Source organism: Cariama cristata, unplaced genomic scaffold, assembly GCF_000690535.1.
Source record: "Cariama cristata isolate BGI_N322 unplaced genomic scaffold, ASM69053v1 scaffold7299, whole genome shotgun sequence".
NCBI classification, from domain to species: domain Eukaryota; kingdom Metazoa; phylum Chordata; class Aves; order Cariamiformes; family Cariamidae; genus Cariama; species Cariama cristata.
Window position 1 is genome coordinate 21,233 of NW_009636282.1, and position 17,081 is coordinate 38,313.

Genomic DNA, 17,081 nt, shown 5'->3' on the forward strand with positions numbered 1-17,081 from the left:
AGAACAGCCTTCAAATCCATAATAGGTTGAGATAAAGAAGACACAATTAATTCTTTTCTTTGTTAAGACAATTAGTAATTGATACAATTTGCAGCAAGGCAAAGTTATGTAATGGGGAAAAAACTTCATTGTAGCCTGTTAAGCATAGAAAGAGAATATAGGGAGAGTATGAAAACATAGAGATATCAGAGAGTAGACATGAGAGAGAATCTAAAAATACTCAATTGTGCTTCAGAGCAGTGGGGTGGACTAGATGACTTCCTGAGGTCCTCTTTAGTCCCACATTTCAACTATCCTGAGGCTCTTATAGCAAATATTCGACTTAGGAGAATAAAAAGTCTGTATCCAAATCACTCTTTTTTTTTGTCATTTATTTTATCAAGGGGAAGAGAGAACATAAAAGAAGGGAGGAAGGGCTGGATCACATTCAAAAAGAAAGAGTAAAAGGAAAAAGCAGCATTTGAAAGTTTTCAAACTATTACCAATATCATAGCTGCCCTAATTATGACCTTCAGAAATTTTTTACCATTGAAACACTTTATCTGTGAAGCCAAGTTTAACATAACTCACTCATCTAAAATAATTATTTCTTGTCTCACAACAATAATTTCAAAAATTTAATTTAACTTACAGGAAATTAGCTGAACCACTAATAAATCAACTATCTGTGAGGGCTTGATGGCAGAACACACATTAGAAGAGACACATTGTAGCAAGGCCCTGAAATTTCTGACAAAACATTTTTCCATTATGTCAATTGAAAAACTTAGATAGAAAGTATTATTCTTCAGTCTTCTGCAGTATTCCAATATTTAAAATAACTCTTCATTTTATAAAATGAAAAGAAGGGGAATTGTTAGAGGAGGGGAGGAATGGAGAGATGTTTAATAGATGCAGTTTCCACCTCTGACTTTTTGTTAAAATTCTGTATTTTATAATTTTACCTGTCACCGATTTCTGTATTTTGATATGTCCTGACACGGGCAGTAAAGAAGGCTAGTGGCATCCTGAGCTGTATGAACAAGGGCACAGATCAAGGGAGGTGATTATTTCCCTCTGCTCTGCAGTAGTGCATCCATTTTGGGGCACCAAGTACAGGAAAGAAGTTGATAAAAGTGACTGAGTTCAGCAGAGGTCCACTGAGAGGCTGTGGGACCAGGCTTGGTTCAGCTAGGAGGAGGGGCAGCTTTGGGCACCCAACAGCATCCCTGGCGTCGACGGGAGGGATGGAGGAGGTGCAGCTGGGCTCTTTACAGCAGCGCATGGTGAGAGGGCGAGAGGCAGTGGCACAAGCTGAGACACTAGAGGCTCCGGCTGGAGCCCCAAGGACAACCCAGCAGTGGAACTGGGGCCCAGGGAGGCTGGGCTGTCTCCATCCTTGGGGGTTTAATGCCCCAACTGAGTGCAGCCCTGAGCAGCCTGGTCTGAGCCCAGAACTGGTTCTGCTCTGGGCAGGAGCTGTGACTGGAGACTTCCCCAGGTCCCCACCAGTCTGAACAGGATCCTGTGACCCTGTGAAGGGAGAAATGAAAAGTCAGTCTTTTATTATTTTGGCACAATGCACTGAATAGCATTAGTCACCTGGACAGTCTGTCAGCTGATGACTATGTAGCTGTTTAACAGCACAGAAAAAGTACCGAGTGTTTGTATTCATTTTGGGACTGCTTTTACTTCAGCTGTAGCAGCAACATTCCAAGTTAGTTTCACTGGACTCTTATTGCAGGGATTACTTGCAAAGGGCTGTTTTGTTCCAAGCTGCTAATGATGTAGTCAGTGTTGCCTATATTCATTTTCTTCAAACAAAGAGTTTGTGAGATGGCCTCAGAGACCTAAATCAGCAGCTTACCTGCAAGGAGTTTCTCGTCCCAAATCAGTTAGCCACTCACTGATGGAAGCAGGACTGTGAGGCTTTAGAAAGTTCCACCATTCTCTTGAATCCAGGTGTGGCTTCCTGAAATTACGTGCAAGGGAAGTCATAATTCTGCCTCACCTTGATAGTGCCTGACCGCATCCAAAGGATTTTCACCCACAGTTGGTCATCCTGCATCTCATGGAGAAAGTCCCATAAATCTGAACGTTCCCCTGGGCTCAGAACTTCCAGTCACCAACAGTTAAAATAGCAGCAAAGACAAACATTATCAGAAAGATATACCATCTGTTTTCTTTGGAAAAACAAGGTGTGGGAACACAGGCACCACCACATTCGTGGCATCCTCTTAGCATAGCTATTACAGGATTAAGACTATCACTCCTTCTTTACTGCACTTTATTCAGAGATGGAGCAGATGGAGATGGGTCTGTCACTAAGGAACACAGTTTCACTTGGAAATTACTTGAGGAACTTTAATGAACCAGGCTTTCAGGATGACAACATATTAATGGTGTCTGTGCAAGACAGTCTACAGGACAACATGTTGCTTCCTGGAGGTGCCTGCAGTTGAGGTAGCAGCAATTTGAAGAATAGCTTCTTTTCAAAAAGCTCCAAATCAGGCCTATAGTGGAACTGTTCAGCCCTGGAAGCCAGATAATACCTACTTCAATATAAATCCCCAAATCATGGAAAGATGATGATTCTCAGCACCAACTGAAAGGTGTAGAATCTCCTTATTGACTCTTACTGTACTGAGTTACTATTAATGTAGATTTAGCACTGAAATACTTCAGAGTTTCCATTGAAATTCCCACAAAACTCAAAACTAAAGCCTTTACTAAATCAGGTGTCAAGCCTCAAATGCCAGAGAAAAATAAAGATTATTAATTAAGGGAAATAAAAAAATTAATGAAAATCCCAGGATCTTGTTTTAGAAAGATGGAATCACACTGTCAACAGCATAAAACCAGCTGCTACTCTTTTTGAAAGGTCAAGCATGTTACTTTCAGTTATACTAGAAGCATTCATTTCATACCTATCATCCTAAGCTTGCTACAAGTTGCTGGCTATCACAAAGGGCCGGGGTTGCTTTGGTGTTTCTCCTAACTACTCCTCCTCTTCCATCATCTTGTCCTTCTGAAATGTTATCTTTAAAAAAGGTAACACTTGTGGAATCCATATGTCAATTCCAGTGACTTTACACTGACAGCAGCACCACCTCAGAGAAATAAGATTTTGTAAAAAAAATGAGATCAGAACCAGGACATGGTGTTTAACATTCTCATCCATCCGATTCCTCAATAGCAGCATTGTGCATTTACATACCAGATGACACCACAGATCCATAACAAAGTTATTCTTTTTCCCCCCTTCCTTATTTTGCTATTAACAAGAGATTAATTCGGAACACAAAATAATCAGTTGACATTTTGCCCCTCCACACTGCTTGAGGCAAGCAAGGGGTAGAGACTGGTTTTGGTATCACATGGATTTTCTGTATGTCTCAGTTCTGACTGAACAAACAGTTCAAGGGTACTGAACAAACAGTACCCTTCAGTTATCATCATCTCCCAGAGGTGAAGCTTTTCTTCAGAAAAACACATGATTTGATAACGAGCTCTATGACATTTTCAGAGTACTGCAGAAGGACTGGCATGTTGCTTGGGAACTTGATAGGCTGTGATAGCAGACACTTACTGTTTTACACACACGGGTATCTACAGAAACTTTCCCTGTATCTCTTTAATCTTTGAAACTCCCATTGAGTTCATCTGGGATAATATAAGAGAAACACTGAACCATTTGGCCAAATGAGCAAGTTTATGCTCCTCACATTCATTCTTCTTCCTCCCTTTATTTTTCCCTCCACAAAAAAATGTAGTGTTTCAAACTTTAAAGGGTCTAGCAAAGACAATTAGATCCTTCCGGTTTTAATCTCAGAGTGACTGAGGTTGGAAGGGACCTCTGCAGGTCATCTGATCCAACGCTGCTGCTCCCACAGGGCCACCTACAGCTGGTTGCCCAGGACTCTGTCCATGTGGCTTTTGAATAGCTCCAAGCGAAGGGACGCTACAACCTCTCTGGGCAGCCTGTGCCAGGGCTCGGTCACTCTCATGGCAAAAAAGTGTTTCCTGATCTTCAGAGGGCACCTGCTGTGTTTCCGGCTGTGCCCATTGCCTCTGGTCCTGTCAGTAGGCATGGAAAAATACCCAAAGAAAGATCAGGTTTTTACCACAATTAGGCAAAACACACAAACAGAAAAATAGTCTGGCTCTTCCCAACCCTGCACTAGCTAAGAATATTGACATTAGGACTTATCATCTGATTTCCTAAGGAAACAGATGTTGATCTCTCACACTCTGTTCTTTCCCATTCACTTTTGAGTCTATCAGCCATTTTCAACCACATTTAGAGCCAGGTTCACAGCTTCAAAGATAAGTGAAAACTTCAAAATTTTGAGTCCTTCAAACAGTCCTTTTGGGCCTCTATTAATGATTCATTGGGACAAATAACAAGCAGAACACAGTTCTTATATCTTTTTTTTTTTTTTTTTTTTTTTTTTGGCAATAACTAACGCTGCTGACCCATCACTGTACTCAGACCTCTGAACTAAGCAGAGAGTGCCATGTCTTGCCCGGTGTCGTAGATGGAATTACTGCATCATCAGCACAGGCTATTCACACAAATCCATAAACCAGGCTTCATTAGTTCTGCAGCCCATGGGACAGACTCACTCTCTTTTTGTTTCAGCATTTGCTTACCAGTGCAGAATTAAACTGTACTTGCCTTAATCCAAGACACTTCTATCACAGTATAACAGCACCCATCTAAGAGTTTGCTTCAACTATACTAGTTTCCACAGTGTTACAATGGTGCAAAAAGTGTGCATAAACAAAGCTACAGTTAAACATATACAAAAATACCAGCCTTCTGTCACAAAATAATCATCCCTAAATCAAAACGTGTTTCAATTTAGAAGCAATCTGCCCACTCTAAGAACTTGTACTGATTAGGCAGGTAAAATGCTGTTGAGCCATTTCTCAGAGGGTATGTAATAAATGAAGGAATAACAGATTTTTGAGCTGCTTATTGGGAGGGAAGGATGCAGACTGTAAGAGGAACGTGAAAAGTTGTCTCCTTGTCTCCTTCATGCTAATTAATGCATTCAGAAGCTGTACTGAAAGGAATTTAAACTCGTGATAGTCATAAGAGAACAGATCAAAGAAGAAAAAAACAGAACAAGTCAAGGAGAAGAAAGCTGTACATGCCTTTCAGTTAACAGACAGAATACAGGTCTGAAGGAGGTAAGTTCTGTATTTTTTTATTCTACCCAGAATTTTCTGTGTTCCTTCCAAATTATGCTTCAGAAGAGGCTTGACTGTCTCTAAGTGAACTCTGAAAATGTTTTGTTTCCTTGGGGTCCTGTTTTTGACTAAAACAGGACCAATACTCCTTTCAGTAGATTTTCGTTCAGTTAAGTTTCTTCTAAGTAACTGCACTTTCTGAGGTTGACTACAGGTTTTTCAGACAGTTGTTACTATAACGGTAGGATCGGTATGCAGAAAGCCCCATGTTTACACTTACGAGAACCAAGGTCACTGCTGGGTCTTTTATGTTCCACAAGTGAAAAGGCATAAAAGGGTTGCAGCTGCAGGAAGGAGAGGATAGGACAGGTGACCAAAAATTGACCAACAAAGTATTCCATCCCATACACGTCATACTCTGTATAAAGCTAAGGGATCACGAGGGTCGGCCCTTCTTTCATGGCCGGCATCGCTGTGGGACTTTGCTCGCTCTCCTGCCTCCAACCCCGATCCGTGCATTCCTGAATCTGGTTTCTGTTGGCTGCGGAGTCTGGTCCGGGACGTCCAGGTGCCCGCCCTGCAGCACTGGCTGTGTGAACCATCGTGGCACGCGGTCCCACAATCATCATTGGGAAGCTCAATATTGGTTTTGTATATTTTTATTTCTATTATTAGTAGTATTAGTATCAATATTATTATACTCTTTTTCATTGTTATTGTTTTATTAAAGTTGTTTCAATTTTCCAACCCATAAACCTCTCTCCCTTCTCTCCTTTCCTTCCCCTCTCGGGGGGAAGGGGTTAATAGAAAGTGTCTGCCATCCACTTTAAGTGCTATTCGGGGCTGAAAGGGTGACACGGGTAGAATTCTCTTCAGTAAAGTCATTGGGTTTTATACTTTACCTGTGTAAAATAGGTGGATTAGCTGGATACTATCCGGTAGGATCTGTTGTTGTGCTGTTTAAATGACAGAAACATGATTACTTGTGGATTTCTTCTTCACTATATTTGATCAGTTAGATTTTTAACTGTTCGGACTGCTTTTAGCTGGATGATTATTCCATTAAGACTGGGAATTAAGATTATAATATAAATTCCCTGCACATCCAAGTAGAGATTGTCAGCAGACATGAATTAGTATAACCATCTGAAAATCAACAGATTTCTGAGAGTTTACACTGTTGAAAACTTGGCTCTCGAGCCTTTACAAGGACAGTACTAGTTTTTCTTTTTATGAATAGTTTTTCTTGTCCAGGTAAATTGCCTTTCTTTCTATATTCCTAAGACATTTTACTTCAGAAGTCTGCCAGCACTTAGTACCTACACAGACCATGTAAAATTCTTCTCTGTTGCACTCAGGTGCAAATACCTTGATGTCAGTGGAGCTATTCAAATGTAGACTATAGTTACAGTTTTGAGTTTTGCCTTAAGCTGGGACATTTGCGTAGGTACATGGATCTGCTCAATTCTGAAGATATCAGATTGTCCTACCTCCCTAAAATCCTTCTGTTAAAGCAAAAAGGTTGATAATATTATGCTTTAAAAGATATCAAATTATTTATTGCACTGAGGAACTGTGTTTCTATCCTGTAGGTTTGAGCAGGACCAAGCTCACAAAATGCCCAGAAGAAACCACCATCCAGATGGCAACTTTTTCAAAGGGAAAGAACACAGCTATCTTGCGGCAGAAGAGTAAGCATAAAGCAAAACCTATGTTAGCATGTGAGCTGGTGAAAAAAATTTACATTGAAAGAAATATACAAAATACTATCAGAAAAAGTCACTGTTGTATATAGATGGAGTGCATTTTAGCTGTCCTGTAGTTGTCTCTAATTTTTGTCATTGCAGAATCATAAAGAGCCCTCAATGGCTAAGAATTGCAGAATTCAAGAGTTGTACCATACAATCACAACCTTTATAGTAAAATTACCGGGTTTATTGTGGTTTATTTAGAATTTTCTTTTGAGGCTGTTGCCTCTTTACACTAAGTTTTATCTCCAGATCCATGTACTTCTCTTCAGAACCTCAAAGGGACCTTGTCTCACCCTAAAGAATAATATAAGTGAAAACCCCAGAGAAATGGTAAAATACCATCAAAAAGGAGATGGAGACATCAATGCCATACAAATGTGACTCTCAGTAAATTGCTTCTGGGTAAGACTCCACTTAAGCAGAGCTAATTCAAGCTAATACTTTGTTAGTTTTGGCTTACAATAAAACATGTTTGGTCTTGGATTACTACAGACACTATCCCACCGGTGATGTGTTATTACTTTAGACAAGTATTTCGAATGTGCTTAGGATACCTGTATGTGGAATGTGCTTCTGGTATCGGCTTACTGGCCCCCAAGCTTGGTGACTTGTCCCACCCATGCACATACTGCAAGATGCTTGTTTCTCTGTGTTCATCCCAATGCAGACAGAATAAACAAAGGGGAAGGGTTTCTCATAGTCCTTCCAAAGCAGTTCAGTTCTCCAAAAAAAAAAGCTGGCTAGGCATGTCTCAGCACTTGTAACTAAGCACACTCACCCCTAACTGCCATGAATTCCTGGGGCTGCAATTGTAAGGAGTTTTTCTAGATATGCAAGGGAAAAGGGACTCTCTTTCCAGTACCAGAAAGAGCATTCAAGCTACAAGCACAGATTCCTAATAGCACAGCTGCAACTTTATCTGGAATTGCAAAAAATTGCATACACAGTTTTCATATTAGCCTCTGAATAGGTAGGGGAGGAGTTAGAGGTCAAACATGCAGCTAAAATCACCAGCTCCAGAAATTACTCTGTGGGGGATACAGGCTAATGGATGGCTAAAACTACAGAGAACGTGAAAACCAGAAAGCAGTCTCAAAATGTAGAAAAGGCAGCAGTTGCCTGGAGAAGTAGCCTCTCCAAGTTTTAACTGTGCTAGGACAACAAAACAACCAGTGGAGCCATCTTGTAACTTTGATGATCAGCTGCAACATGGCTGCCCCAGAAGTAAATGAGTGCCATGAGCTGTATTCTTGAGTTAAAGAGATCTCCAGCCAACACAAAGTCTAGAAAGGACAGGAGCAACTTGCAAGATTCAGGTACTTGTGAAAAAGAAAATCCCTTTGACTCCAAGGGGCTTCATGCTTCAAACAGCACACAGGCAGTTCAAACAAAAAGACAGCCTGTTCTGCCACAGGAATCTGCTTGCATCTTCTTTCAGGCTTCTTAGGTCTCATGGAAACACTCCTTCACAAGACTCTGAGTCAGTGAAAATGAGAGCAAATAGATATAAAAAGTCAGATACCCCACTCAGTCCCAATGGAAAAGCCTGGTGGTGATTACTGCAGGGCAACTGGGCATGAGATATATAGCAGTATGCTAGAATGGGTTTATCCTGCCTCATGTGATCATTTTTTTCTACTGTCCTTTTTTCCCTTTAAGTGTTTTGCAAATTCTTCTGTTCCTAAACAGGCAAAGAGCAAAAAAATGCAGAGCGAATTCTGTATGTCTTAACAGGGAGGATATTGGCACAGGAGGAAGGGTTTTTGTTATCAGGAAACTTGCAATTACCTTGTCTGCTTGCTTTCTGACAGATAGTGGGACTGTGCCACTTCTTCCAAGTCCCCAGTAAGCAGCAGGAAGGATGCCTTACAGCCCAGTTTGCAAAGCCTACGTTCCCTAAAATAACCCAGTGACACCGATACTGTGCCTAGTATGTCACAGAACAAGAACTAAAGAATTACAGAGCTCTTTATGAATAATTCAAATTTTCCTACTTGGGTTTTGAGGTTGTGTAGTGTTTTATGTATCCAAAAAATCCTTCTGTCACCAGCAGTTGTTGCAATATGATGCATTTAGGATACATTTCTCAATACTTGCTGCCTAGAGAAATTTAACAAATAAACGTGAGCTGTGACTCTGCAGGTGTGGCATTTAATTTATTTCACATTCTCTTCCACTATCGCAATGCTGTTTGCTGGATTTACAGGCAGGGATTTTTTTTAGAAGCAGTAGTCACTGGCAGAGTATTATCTTTGAAGCAATATATTCCTTATTTTTAAAATGCTTAAGAACTTGGCAGGGAATTTAGCTAACTGCTTAATCTACAGACACTGGCTGAAGTTACTGATACTTCGTCTATTTTCTGATGTAAATTCTGCTTCATACCTTCCTCGGATAAAAGGATACTGATACAAACTTTTGCTGTAATCATTCTTGCTCCCAGAAGAATGCATCTAGTTCTGATGTTAATTATTTTGTTTTGCTTTCCCAACAGAGCTCTGGGTATTGGACTCTTCATTTTGGTGCTGGCAATTTTACTTACTTACTTTGGCTGCTGGTATTACAAAAGACGTAGTGGCTATAAAAGTCTGCGGGTAAGCATGGCAGCTCACTTTCTAGCATGCTATTACTTTGACATCATATTATTTGCATTACATTAATGCAGAGCACACTGAATGTGTAATAGGACATCATTATCTCAGGCAATATATACACTGACATATACACAGGTAAAACCACACGATATGAAACACACCTTGCCCTCAGGAACTTGCAAGTCAGGCAAAGGGGTAAGAGGAAGCAGAAGCATAGGGAGATTAAGTCACTTGCCCAACTTTGCACATCAGAGGAAAAACTGATCTCTAGGAAGCATTATATTTAGTATTTACACAAACCCAAGATGTGTTCTGTGTATTTTCATTTAAATAAAAATAACATATTCATTACTCATAAGGCTTACCCCTAAATAAGGAAAGATATGATTAGAGTAAATCTAGGAAGCAGAGAGCAAAAATAACTGTTACAAGTAACTAAGTAAATATTATGTTCATGTATGGGTGATGCGTGATTTATTTGTATAAAAGTTAACTTGCAGTTTTGAGATTTACAAAAAAGCAGTGCAGGTTTGAGGTTTGCTTTCTAAACACTACTAAAAAAATTCTGCTTTGTGTCTTCTTAAAAAATATTAAAGAAGGTACAGTCCTTCTCACAACATCTGTTGTTAGAAGTCTCAAAGCTTTATCTTTGAAGTTCTGCTCTCTCTCCTATGAAAGGGAGGCCACTTTTAATCCTTTAAAGTGAAAACTTTAGCCAACTATATGTTTTACAGTAAGTACCTTTTAGTTATTCCAATATTTTGAAAAAGATGTGACCATTTGGAATTAAAAAACATACCTCTCATCTAAGTCAGGAAATCCATTTCCTTGCTGTTTCTGGTAACTTTGTCCTTTTACTTTCTATCTAATACATGTATCAACTGGCAGAACACCTAAAACCTGAACTTTCATAGCAAAATGTTGTAAAAATTAAAAAAAAAACCTCGAAAAAACCTTCAAAAAACAAACCAGAATTCTTTTGTACATCAAGGCATAAAGCACAATCTCTTTTTAAATTCCCTGTCATTGCAGATTGCTGCTTTCTGGTTTTGAAAATCAAATTTTTGTTAGGCTATTTGGCTGGGGGAGAACTGGTACAGAATGTATACAAAAGAAATTATGCAAAAATGGAAAAGAAAAAAGTTGGAGATTAAAGAAACGAATGGGTGGGATAAAAAGGAGGAGGCATTCAAGTACGTGAGAAGGTGTCAGTTCCTGCAACAGTCCTGCACCTAAAAAATGTGATCCTCATTTTCTGTCAATGTAATTGGGTAACACAGGAGAGACACTATGTCTCAGCAGAGACAGCAAAATGTGATAGGTAGATTACCTCTCTTGCTGGCATTGTGTCTGGTCCTAATCCCAGATTCTAATACATATTGTAAATGTGTTGTCAAATATTAAATGATGCATAATTTGCTCCAACTTCACATTCTTCCTTTCATCTTCCCCATATTTCTTTATGATCTGTCACAGAGCAAAAACTCTAGTGTGGGCACAATGCAAACCGTGGTAGGTGAGGCAACAAGACTGGACTGCAAAATGCCTCTGCAGGAGTACAGAAACTTTAATTTTGCGGTAAGTTGCAACTCAAGGTTTCATTTACTTACATCATAGTAAGACATGGTGAGACAATCTTGGTAAAGAGTCACTTGATGATTTCTTTCTTGGGGTGTGCTCTCTAGATTGGGTCTTCAGTGCCTCTACATAAACTTAAAAAGTAGTATTTTGCACAATTTTTAATGTGAAAAGGGTTTTTAAAATCTACTATTAAGAATTCTTTTAAAAAATTCTCTTTCATCTACCTTTACTCTTAAGTTGTATGATGATTATGCAATGTATTAGAATGATTCAACACCTGAATGCTGAAATATACTAAATAAAGAAACATCTCCCTAATAGATGTTCCGCCATTCTGACAAACAACAAATGGCTTGTGTCTGGTATATTATACCAGACAAGACTGTCTAGGAATGTTATAAAACTTCAAGGTTTTAGCTCCTCTAATCATTATGGAAAGATGAACATTCAAACCTATAGTTTTTAAAAAATTAAAAGAACTTAATTGATAAAGATGTATGTTAAGTTGGGTGTGTTTAAATAGTTTTAGAATAGGGAAAAGGCTAATTTACAACCAATTTTAAATAAGCTGCCGAAACTGTTGACATTTGAAATAAGACAACATACCTGCATCAAGACTATTAAAAGGAAAGTTTCAATATTAGTCTAAATTCTCAATGTAAAAAAGTTTTTATTTTTTAAAAAATTCCTGTCCTTGTAACACTGAAAATTCTCTCTTTGGATGAATGACACAAACAAGATTAAACTGATGTAAAACCAAAAAACCATATTAGCAAAAACTAACCTTAAAAAAAATAAAGACATAATGAATAAACTCAGATATTTTAAGCTGTAGTACCATATCTGATATGAAGGTAAATAGCGTGCTGCATCTTTAATGTAATTTTCTTCTACCTCAATTGTTTCCTCAATCTTTCACACCCATTTTCCTTACCATAGGTACCTGATGCTCCACCAGCTTATGACAAAATTGCTGCAGATCAGTCACCACCACCTTATTCACCATGATAACATGAAATCTTAAGCTCTAAACATACCGATTCAATTTCTTCATGCTATATCTTAATTTCCTGTACATGCTTAACTTTCTTAAAGACAAAATCATAAAAAAACACACGCTTTTGTTAACAGTTGCTGAAAATTATTCCTGCTTAGTTTACAGAACTGGTTCTTGAAATGCCTCAATAAATCTCAATGTGCTTTTGTTTTAAGTTTTTAATTTCCTGTAGTCAGATTAATACACTATACTCGTCTGGGCATCTTGCATCCTTCATAGATCTACCGAGGGTAAGTACATACCATTGAGTATCAACCAGAGTAGAAAGTGTTGGCACCTTTCATAGAATCATAGAATCGTTATCGTTGGAAGAGACCTCAAAGATCACCAAGTCCAACCGTATACCCAATGCCACCATGCCCACTAAACCCACTAAACCATGTCTCGAAAAAGACATGTTTTCATCCTCCCCACTTACTCTCCCTTTCTTTAAAAAAGAAATAAATAAACTATTCCCTAGAATGTAACGTACAAGAATCTGTCATAAAACAGACAAAACCATTTGACTACATGTCCTGTTACAAAGACTAACCATTTTCCCTACCAGCAGTTTTAAAATTAACCTGTGAAAAGTGACTGTTTTACAACAGGCTTTTACCTCACGCAACTTATTTCCAGAACAACATAAGGCTAAATTGTTGGAACTGCTCAGCAGCCAGAGCTGGAACAATTGAACTTCGACACTAATTTATAGATACTTAAAGGACAGATAAGCCCTCTTGGAAACCTATCCTTAGTTTTCAGAAAGTCCTCCCATTTTTCCTCCCTGTGAAATCAGTATTCTTTCTTTATAGACACAGTTAGACAGTGGTCTCATATTTTAATTAGTGCATTAAAATAAGAGCAAGAAATAGAGGTTCATAGAGTACTATATTATACAAGTGGAAGCTTCATCACTTATGCTGAACACCCTCACAAATTCCATTTTTCCAATCTGGCTCTATACCCAGCGAGGTACACTGGAGATGTTGGCTGTTGATTCACTAAAAAACACCAATACAGGACAGGTTAGAACTTGAAAGCAAGAGACCTATAATTGACAAAGTTGCATGCCGCAAGAACTGGCGATGTTATGTACTTTCTGTATTACACTCAATCACACTGCACTTGACCAAAGACAAGCTACAACTTTCTAGGATGTCTGTCCCCTTAAAAAGAAAGACAAATGCATAGAAGCTTCTCAGCTACCACACATGGAGAATGTGGTATAGAGTTTTCAAATTTCCAGGAAAGGCTTTCACTTTAGACAGTCATATAGTCATATGACCCCAGAGTAATAAATGGTCACCAAAATTTAGATTTAGAATTTCTCTGGTGTGGTCATATATGTACAGGGAGCGTATAAAAGTCAAAGATCTCCTGCTCCTCCTTTTTTACCCTCTTTGCAATCAGGCTGCAATCAGATGCCTTGTATTACAACTATAATTCTCAACAAACATGATCTTTGCACTTTATTTTCTCCCACCAAATGAGCAAATGAGGAAACCCATGGGCAATTTGAGTTCTCCCCCAGGATGCTGATGAAGAGAGGTGGCTGGTCACAGCTGGAGAATAAAGCTCTGCTTTGTACTGGTCTGTATTAAACTGCTTCCATCAGAGGAGTAGACACACTGTTATTAAAGCTTATCTGTACAAAAGGATCTTAGCAACATCTCTATAGCTATGCATGCAATGCTTATGTAGTACAATGAGCAACTTGGCAACCGGGCCTTTCATTAATATAGTGAGTTTCGGTCAGATTGGTAAATTATAATGGCACTAGCAGTTGCATTGTCTGTTTCAATTCCTGGTATGATCCTGCTGGATCATCTACTTCCTAATGAGGTTACAAGCCTCAATGCAGCCTTAAAAGACTCCAGAATGTTGGTCAGCCATCCCAGCCATTGCACAAAGGTAAAATGCAGCAGGTCCTGACAACTGGAATCTTCCTGGCATACCAAACCATGCAGCAAAACACTCACTGGGCCAAGAGCTATAGGTTATATACCGCATATGTCAGAGAACTCTGATAAAAGAAAGTACCAAGGACTTTCCACGGGGAGTACTTGGTTTCTTAGAGTCTCACCAGTCCAGTGCAACAAGACTGGCATATGCAGCTGGTTGCCAGGACAATCCAGTGACGTTCACCTCACCAATCTCTGTTGGCTGAATACCTGCTTGCAGCTGGGGACGTAGATAGATAATCTTGGCATCGAGAACTGTATTAGTATTAACCACATTGCTTGCAATTGTTCAGTTAAATAAAACATTGCCAGTATGTTTTGATTCATGTTTATGTATAATATTGGTAAAATAGCCATTACTTTGTTGGTGTATGTCCATATATTTATGTGACATTAAGAGTACATTTTCTTACCTTTAAAAGCAAACTTATTTTCACTTCTTATGTAAAGGAAAAAGTTAATGAGTTCCTCTGTGCTTTGAAGAGTAGTATTTACTCAATTGTACTTTTCTGTTGGCTGCATATTAAACTGTGCAACAAAACTGAAATACTCTTGTGTGTTCACGCCATTTCAATGAACGTATTTTGTTGCCCATTACATCTGAAAAGTGCTTGCAAGTATCTAGTGTTGCCTTTTGGCCACACATCTGCCCTGAACTTTACACACAGTGATAAAGGTAAACTAGCAGCACTATAAATTTTTAAAAGCTACTATCTACAGCTGCTATCTACATATCCCATACATGCTGACAGCTAAAAACCAGCCCCTGTGCACTTTTTGGAATTGACCCTCTGTATTATGCATCCTTCTGATTTTCACTTTACTTCCTTTCCCCAGAAAATCCCTGACTCAAAGGCAGCTTATTTTCTAATAAACAGAAAGAACTATTACTTCCCTTGCTGCAAAAATCTAGCTCTCAAGGTGTTTTGTCCACGTACGTTCTACTCTTGAGCCAATGCAAAAGACCACACTTTTGAGGGTAGCAGTGTTCCTAAATGCCTTGTGCTCATGGGAATATGAACGGCAGATCCTTGTCCATCTCATCCTCATCCACCCTGAACCATCTCTCAAATTTACTCATCAAAAGAGAACCAGAGACTACTGGCCTCTATTTTACCAGGAAAAAGGCAGAATGTAGAATCTACTGTGACAACACTATTGACACCTAAGCTACAAGCCACAGTTATTGCCTCCTCTAGTTTCCCCAGAAAACTCTTGCCATGCAATAGTGGTAAACTCCACTCTTGCTGGACTCACATGGGCCAAAACCTGAATAACGCTCGAGGAGCAGATGTGCCTTCACATTTCCAACCATTTTAGTATAGCCTCAATGACATGTTTGGACTACACCACATCAGTCAAGTACAAATCAGTACGAAACAAAGAATGACGGCCTAATATAAATGCTTTAGTCTTTAAATACTAATTTTCTAAGGTCTTTTCAATTCTGCTAGCTTCCATTTCTGGATAGGAGAAACAGACTGCTCTGCTGCACATTCAGTATGTTCTCTGCTTACACAGAAAAGCAGCCTTCCTTCTTCCTTGTTCTTTTTTGAACTTACTTTATCATCAGCTGCATTCTTGTAGCTATTAGGGAAAGTAATTGACTCATTTTTGTTGAAGAGTATTTTGTAAGAAAAAGGTCTAATATTTCAATTTCTATCAGTTTGTCTTTTCCCATTTATCTTGGCAGAAGTAATTGATTTCTGTTGCTGCATACCATCACTTACACCCCAAGTAACTCTTTACTGACACTCAGGAGCAAAACAGCTGCCCCTTTTAGACGTTGTTCAGTGCTGGGTTTGCTGTCAGCGGTTGTTTGCAGAAGGAACTTTGGGCTTGTCATCTGGTAACCATGTTCAGAAAAATATTGGAACTGCTTCAGAATTTGCAGTAAAACAATGAAATCATATGGTAAGTGTGGATATTCCCTGAACATTAATCTCCTGTAGAGGCATCCTTACAAGGATTAAAAGGTATCAGATGCCTACCTGGTAATAAATTACTCCTATTTCTGTATCTCCAGAAATCTCTTCCGCAACAATTTTAATGTCAACACAGATTTAAGAAGCCTGTCTTTCTTACATTTGTAATCCCCAGGATATGCAGCCTACATGCTTTACACCTCTTGGTTTTTGGCATCACGAACAGGAAGGACAACAACAGTATTTCACAGTCAATTCCTCACTCAAAACTTCTGCTTTTTAGCAGGATTCATGCACCTCTCCTACCACTTCTTAAACTAGAGAAGCAATTTTATGTTTTTATGTCTATTGTTTTTTCTGCTCTGCTTCTCTGAATTACTGCTCACCTCTTCCCGGTACCTAATTCTTTGGCTGCAAAATCTGTTCTTTCATGTCACAGCCAAGTCCAGGCTGAGTTCACACAAGTCTGGAATTACTGTTGAAGGCTGTGTATACATACTGGGGAAAATTAACTCATACTTGATCTGTTTCTTGTTCTTTCCACTAAGCATTCTCTACTGGCTACTACAGTGTGATAAATGCCCAGTCCAAGGTGCAGCTCATACAAGGACTGGACTGCTGTACCAGCCATAACTCTTGCATTCCATGTGCCAAAGTAAGCAACTCACTTTCAAATGTGAGCTGTTTTTTAACAAAAGGTTATGTTTTTACATCAATTTCTTAGGCCACAGAAGGAGGAAAATACTTTAGGACAGGCCTTCCCCACTTTTTGTGTCTGTCTATCAAAGGTTCTTCTAAGATCACCTTGCAGAAATGCACTCTACAGGCAAGAATAATACTTTGAAGGCATAATATATAGTTGAACTGTAGAATACTGGCCAGACAAGCCTCAAATAGACTATTGTAATTTTAGTATTGATATGTTGCTAATATAAATTAACAAGGTTTGTTATAAAGAGATGTAAGCAATTCCTCCTCCCCAGCAGTTAAAATTGAATATAATGCTAAAAATACCTCCTTTTTATATTGCGGAAATTGATTCCATCATAATTCCA

General features: G+C 38.9%; 1 protein-coding gene across 1 annotated transcript; it reads left to right on the top strand.

Moving 5' to 3' along the window:
* Nucleotides 1-6,792: 6,792 nt before the first annotated feature.
* MLANA (melan-A) lies at nucleotides 6,793-12,109 on the top strand. The gene is made up of 4 exons (XM_009707868.1): nucleotides 6,793-6,866; nucleotides 9,421-9,520; nucleotides 10,997-11,098; nucleotides 12,041-12,109. The coding sequence occupies exons 1-4, from the start codon at nucleotides 6,793-6,795 to the stop codon at nucleotides 12,107-12,109; spliced, it is 345 nt and encodes a 114-aa protein (XP_009706170.1).
* The last annotated feature ends 4,972 nt before the right edge of the window (nucleotides 12,110-17,081 follow it).